Source organism: Mandrillus leucophaeus, unplaced genomic scaffold (genome assembly GCF_000951045.1).
Source record: "Mandrillus leucophaeus isolate KB7577 unplaced genomic scaffold, Mleu.le_1.0 Scaffold78, whole genome shotgun sequence".
In the NCBI taxonomy this organism is placed as follows: Eukaryota; Metazoa; Chordata; class Mammalia; order Primates; family Cercopithecidae; genus Mandrillus; species Mandrillus leucophaeus.
Genome location: NW_012108474.1, coordinates 635103 through 641497, shown reverse-complemented (window position 1 = coordinate 641497; position 6395 = coordinate 635103). Strand labels below are relative to the sequence as shown.

General features: G+C 62.3%; 1 protein-coding gene across 1 annotated transcript in view; it reads right to left on the bottom strand.

The window, feature by feature from the left end:
* Nucleotides 1-6395, bottom strand: part of PIGQ (phosphatidylinositol glycan anchor biosynthesis, class Q) — a 19347-nt gene that overhangs the window by 12178 nt on the left and 774 nt on the right. The window contains exons 2-4 of the mRNA XM_011967010.1: nt 2617-3314; nt 1397-1528; nt 1096-1230 (exon numbers count right to left, since the gene is read on the bottom strand). Of these exons, the coding sequence (XP_011822400.1) occupies nt 1096-1230; nt 1397-1528; nt 2617-3305 (956 nt within the window). The 5' untranslated portion in view covers nt 3306-3314. The remainder of the gene's footprint in view (nt 1-1095; nt 1231-1396; nt 1529-2616; nt 3315-6395) is intronic.

Sequence of the window (6395 nt, the reverse complement as noted above, 5' to 3'; positions counted from 1 at the left end):
ATCTCCTGACCTCGTGATCCGCCTGCCTCAGCCTCCCAAAGTGCTGGGATTACAGGCGTGAGCCACCGCGCCCGGCCGAGAAAACAACATTGTTTATAAATAGAGCTTATTTAATATTTAAAGGATAAGAGCTTGGCAGCAGGAAGAGACTTTCATTTTTAAATTAAATATTTATATTTCTGAGCACTTTTGCAAAAGAGAGGTCTAGGACAAGGAAGGCCAGAGGCGGGTGCGGACGACCACAGGCAAAGTCGCCAAGCCCCTTCCCAAGCCCTGCCCCTCCTTCCTTCTGGGTTGGGCCTCCCTGCACCTCCGCAGCCCATGGCAGACAGACGTGCCTACTGCTGCCCCCAGAGGCCTGGCCTGGCCACAAGCAGGCCCAGTGCACACCTGCAGCCCACACAAGACCCACCCAGCCAGGCCTCAAGGGGGCCTCCGCAGAGGCCCAAGGGTGGGCCAAAGAGCCAGGGACCACCCCTGTCAGGAAGACAAGCTCCTAATGGGAGACGGGGCTTTGGTGCTGAGAGAGGAAGACAGAGAAGCTGAAGGCCCAGAGGCAGCATGGAAATACATTAGGTCTGCAGAGATGGGGGCTGCACCCGGCTGGAAATGGGGCACAGACCATGCAGGGAAGGTGGGAGATGGGAGACAAGCTGTGCCCCTGGCTCTCAGCACAGGAGTTACAGAATCAACACAGGGGCAGGGCAGGAAGTACCAGCTGGGCTGCACACGGACAGCCCTGGACAGGGAAGGTTTCATGACCCTGGCTCTGCAGAGGGCCCCAGAGAAACAGGAGAGCAGCGCTGACCTCAGGTAGGGGCCACAAGGGAGACACCACGACGCTGGGCCCACAGGGAGAGGCGGGCTCCCCAGAGCCTCAGCCCAGTGGCTCCTGCACACGGCCCCTTCAGAAGGAAAGGGGGGGTGTGCCTGCAAGGCCTGCCCTGCCCAGGTCCCAGTGCCCCTGGAGTTCCTGCTCCTGGTCCCGGGGAGGGCCACGTCTCCAGAGCATGGAGAAGGTAGAGCTGGCTTTGGGGTGGGGGTGGCTCTGGTCCGGGAAGGCTCTGCTGCCCCAGGAAGGGTCCCCATGCCCACCCCAGTCCACTCACATCAGCCACAGGAACGAGGGCGTCAGCCAGATGCCCAATGCGGCTTCTCCCGTGGAGCCAGGACAGTAGCGTGAGGCCCAGGGCCACGTCCAGCAGCACGGAGGCCACCGTGTTGGCCTTCCTGGAAGGGAGGTCAGGCCCAGCCGGCATGAGGGTGGCCAGCACAGCCTGGGGCCGCAGGAGGAGGCCTCCCTGGCCGGAGGGGTCAGCGTGGTGCGGAGGGGGATGGGGAAGGGACCAGAGGGCACACACCCAGCCCTGCAGAGGAGACCAGGGCAGGCCCACACCTCATCAGCTGGGCAGAGTTCTCCGCCTTCCGCGTACTGAAGATGAGTGTGAGGTGCTCCAGCCGGTGCCGGAGCTGTTCACACGTGGAGAGCTTGCTCCCGAGGAAGGACAGGGGCCAGAGCCTGAACACTCTGTGTGGGAGCGGAGAGGAGTGACGTGCCCCTGTCCAGATCCTCCTCCCACCGTCCCCACTGTGCAGGGGACCACAAACACCCAGGGCACACTCCTGAGCTCAGCGGGATAGGGGCAGGTGGGAGGGGCCCTCGGTGGCCCACGTGGTGGTAGGCAGTGCTCACAGCACCCACCTCACAGTGCACACGACTAACACAGAGCTTGGCCTCCTCACAGGTGCTGACCCTGGGTCAGTGACCCTGTGGTCACCACATGCTCCCAGAGCTGTTGCCAAGGCAGCACCTGCGAGCCAACAGCAACTCCCATGGGCCCAGGGCCTCGCCCCACCGATGGGGCCCAGAAGCCTGGGCAGGGGTCTCCTGGGCTGACTGGGCTTCTCACAAGGAAGAGGACCCCAGGCTTCCAGAGTAGGGACCCCCAGATCTAAGGCAGGGGGCAACTGAGGGGGACCCCCAGCTGTTCCTCACACGGTGCCTCCGCCAGGCAGATGAGGTCTCCTGTGGAAGGGGGCCCTCTGTTCTCAGTCACAGCTCAGGGCTACCCCCGTGCCCCCCGGGGCCCCTGGGCTTAGACTGACCCCTGGCCAGCAGCACCTGTGAGTGTGGAGAGCACCAGGGCCTGTAGACCACTCCCCCAGGCACACGGGGCCAGCAAGTGGATGACACCCGCACAGCCCATGAGCACTGCAGTGCCCAGAGGCCTGCTGGGGGCACGGGCTGGGCTCAGGCCAGCGGGCCCGTGCGCCCTCTTGAGTGTCCCCCGGTGGCAGCAGTCACATCTGTGCTCACCATGTGATTTCTCTTTCAGGGACCTGAGCCACTGAGGTTCAGCCTCTACACCTACTGGGAGGGCCCCTGGCAATCCCTGAGGCTGCCCGGAGACCTGGCTCCACCCCAGGGGTGAGGGACACCCTCTGAGGCGAGGGTTGGGAGGGCAGGATGGGGCCAAAGGCCGGCTGCAGGAAGTGGGGAGGGGGCCTGGGCCCAGGAAGAGCCCATCTGGGCCTCTGTGCCCACTACAGACAAAGGGACAGGCCAGCACTCACGGGGTGCCCCTCTTTGCCACCTCCCTGTCCTGGGACACCTACCGGCAGGCACCGACGGCTGAGACCAGTGACAGCAGGCTGGCCAGCAGTAGACAGACGGGTCCCGAGGCTCGCCGGGCCAGCTCCGCGAGGATGCTGGCCTCCACGCCCTCCGACTGCCAGTGGCTCAGCCGCACGGGGCCCTCATCGAAGCGGTCGCTGCGGAAGAGGAGCTCACTGCGCGCCACTGTGTCAAAGACCGCAGCCAGGCCCCCCGTGCTGGCAGGGGTGGCTCCAGCCTGGCGGTCGGGCAGGACGGTGGGTGGGTGTAGCTGTGACAGCAGCACCTGGCGCTGGTCATAGAAGATCAGCATGACCTGGTCCTCACCAGGGGCTCTGGGGGCAGCGGGCGCTTGCCGGTGGGTGACCGCGCAGCTCCAGAACGTGCCGCCTCTCTCCCGGCGCAGCTGCAGCCAGGGCTCGTGGGGGAAGACGGCACCCAGGCCCTCCAGGAAGCGGCCCAGGCTCTCCTCGGGCTCCTGCCGGCAGTGGCACCAGGTACCCAGCACGGCCACGCCCACCTGGCTGGCCTGCCGCACCTGGGCCAGGAGCTGCTTGACCTGGATGGGGATGAAGGGGAAGTGCAGGACCGCCAGGACCACGGCGCTGCTGTGCTCCGGAACCCACCTTCCCACCAGCAGGCCGCTGTCCACCGAGACGCAGCACGTGGGGAAGAAGGCCTTCAGCACCATGCTGGGAGGCTGGAAGAGAAGATGAGAGGCTCGGCTCAGAGCTGCTGCTGCCCCCCTCACCGTGGGCTGCGGGATGTGGCACGGGCTGACAGGTGCAGCCACAGGGCCACAGGTTGGGGCACCTCAGCTTCGAGTTCGGTGGTGGAGGCCATAGGGCCCCTTGGCTGCCACCTCACATGGGCCCTGCTGCTCCAAGGGGCAGCCGGAGCGCTGTCCCCACCTCCACCCCAGGCCCTCACACCAACCCGCACGAGGCAGCCACCAGGCCTGCTCTACTATTTCCAGACGTGCCGGCCCAGGGCACAGTCTCCTCAGCACCACCTGACGGGGTGTGGGGTCGAACCGAACTCCAGACTTCTGATTTTTGTTTTTAAGAAACCTGATCAGAGAGATGTTCTTAAAGGTGTAGCACACGGAGAGCTATACAATCTCATTAGCAAGGTCACGCCAATTGAAACCGTGACAAACCATGATTCACATATTAAGCAAGAATAAAGATGAAAATTTAAAATGAAGTGCCGCTGGGCTGCCGAAACTACCCTCGTGCACACGGTGGGCCGACCCCCCAGGTCCCTGCCTCTCACAAGCCCCTCCCTGGGGGCAGGAAGGACCTGCCTCATTGCTCAGGGAGCAGGCTCAGGGCACACGGGGCTTCGGCCTCCACTCTGACCCCGCCCACGGTGGCACCCCGGCAGTGCCTGGCTCTCCTGGACATCCCCACAGCCACCCCAGGGCATATTTCTCTCCAGAATATATTTCTCCAACCTTGTGGGTGCCTAGAAACGGGGAGAGAGAGGCTCACAGGTACTGGAGAGGTGGAGGAAGCGCATCCTGCACTCTCAGGCTGAGGGACGCCAGCCTTCCAAGGTGGCCTTTGAGTAGGAAGCCACCCAAGCCCCTGCAGTTCCCAGGCCCTGGGCCTCTCCTCCCCCTTTCTCACAGGTCCCTGCCGAGCCGCGCAGCCAGCTGCGGCTTCCTGCTCCTCCACTGCTGCCCTCCCCGGCAGGGTCCCACAGGGCAGGAGGACCCCCTAGCGGTGGGAGCACTGCTGGCCGGCTGGCTGGGCCGCTCGCCTTCCTCAGACACAGAAAGCCCCATCTCGCCTGCACAAAGAGTGGAGCAGCCACCCTGAGCAGATACCCCCCAGGATGGAGCCCACACTCGAGGGAAGGACATAGCTTGGCCTGAGCCTGGGTCTGGAGGTCCCAGTGCCCACCACACCCTTAGGGACAAGGGAACAGAGCGGGACGCCTGGAGGTCCCAGAGCCCGCCACGCCCTTAGGGAGGAGGGAACACAGTGGGACGCACACCTCGGGGTGGTGTGACCTGGAAGTCCCCTCCCGAAGCTTGGAGGGGCTCTGGACGAGGCCTCACACAGAAATGCCCGGGGCTTAAGGAGTCCCTGGTGCAGCTGCTCTCCTCCCATGCAGGCAGCCTGCACCGGGGCTGGAGGGTCCCACCACTCAAGGCCGTGGGTTCTAACTGGAAAGAGCCCTTCTGGGTCGGGCGTAGAACTCCCCAAATGCCCATTTCCTCAGCGGCCAGAGAGGGCAGGCGGCGGGTGGACGCCTGGAGGCCAGCTGAGGTGGGGCACCAAGAACACCGTGACAGGGCCAGAGCAATTCTGCCTGTGAGGGGCCCAGTGCATCTGGCTGTGTGACCACCATAGGCGGACCACCCAGTACAGCCCAACTTTCACCCAGCTCAGCCCAGGGACTCATCATGCCCTGCTGGGGAAGAGCTTTCACAGGGACTAAGGAAAACCGCCCACAGAGATTGTCCGAAAAGAAACACAATTGGTCTAACAGTAAACAGACGTTCTGGGGGGAGCTGGTTCTGCAGTGGGCTCACTTTGGGTAAATTCACCGAGCTATGTGCTCAGGATCTGTGCGCTTTCTTTGTGTGTATTCCTTGTGCTTCATCTACAAAGTTTACCTAAAAAAAAATAAATAAATAAATTTTAAAAAAAAGCAGCGCCTTGTGTCTACTGAAGGAGATGGGAGGGCAGAAGCTGTTCTTATCTGTCGGGTAGTGAGACAGAACTCAACGTACCGTGGGGCAAACGCCCGTCACACTCCCACCTCAGCCTCCGGGACGGTCGGCGGCACAAAGAAGCCTGCACTAGAGGCTGCTGCGATCACACAGCCAGAGGAAGATGAAAGAGAAGCGATCGATAGCAGAGGAGGTGCGGGACGGGAGAAAGCGGCAGAAGCACAGGCAACGTGAGCATCTTTAAAGACTGAGAGGAAAAATCACACACACACGCAGGCGCGCACGCGCCTCTGCTAACAACGAGCCCGGGTGCTCTTGTGAGGCCATTCCCAGACCAGGCAGGTAAGACTTCATAAAGTCTTACATAAAGCAGTAAGACCACATAAAGCAGTAAGACTTCCCTCTTGTCCCGTGAATGAGGGCACGGTGGGACCCCTGCCAGTGAGGACGGGCCAGGGCCATCTCTGGCTGAGCCGCCCCTCCCTGCCACCGCTCCACAAGAGCTCCGGAGAATTTGCGTTTCCCAGCGCCTTGTTTGAAAACTAAACACGAACCGGGCGCGGTGGCTCACGCCTGTAATCCCAGCACTTTGGGAGGCCGAGGTGGGCGGATCACTTGAGGTCAGGAGCTCAAGACCAGCCTAGACTGGGGGTGAAACCCCGTCTCCACTACAAACACAAAAATTAGCCGGGCGAGGTGGCGGGCGCCTGTAGTCTCAGCTGCTCGGGAGGCTGAGGCAGGAGAATCGCTTGAACCCGGGAGGCGGAGGTTGCAGTGAGCCGAGATCATGCCATTGCACTGCAGCCTGGGTGACAGGGCGAGACTCCCTCTCAAAATAAATATGTAAATAATGAAAAATAAACACGAGTTCAGCCTGGGCAACATGGTGAGACCCCGTCTCAAAAAAAAATCAAAAAACAAAAAAAACCTTGCCCTTCCTCAAGCAGACTTTCCCCTCTCATTTGGGAAGAGCCTCTGATTCCGTTTTTTGCCCTTTCCTGCAACCCGGGACAACTGCGAAGGGCCCACAGCCAGGCCCGGGCCGCCGACCGCCCTTGCACAGAGTCCACAGGGGCCCAGGTGGGCGCGGGTCGGAGG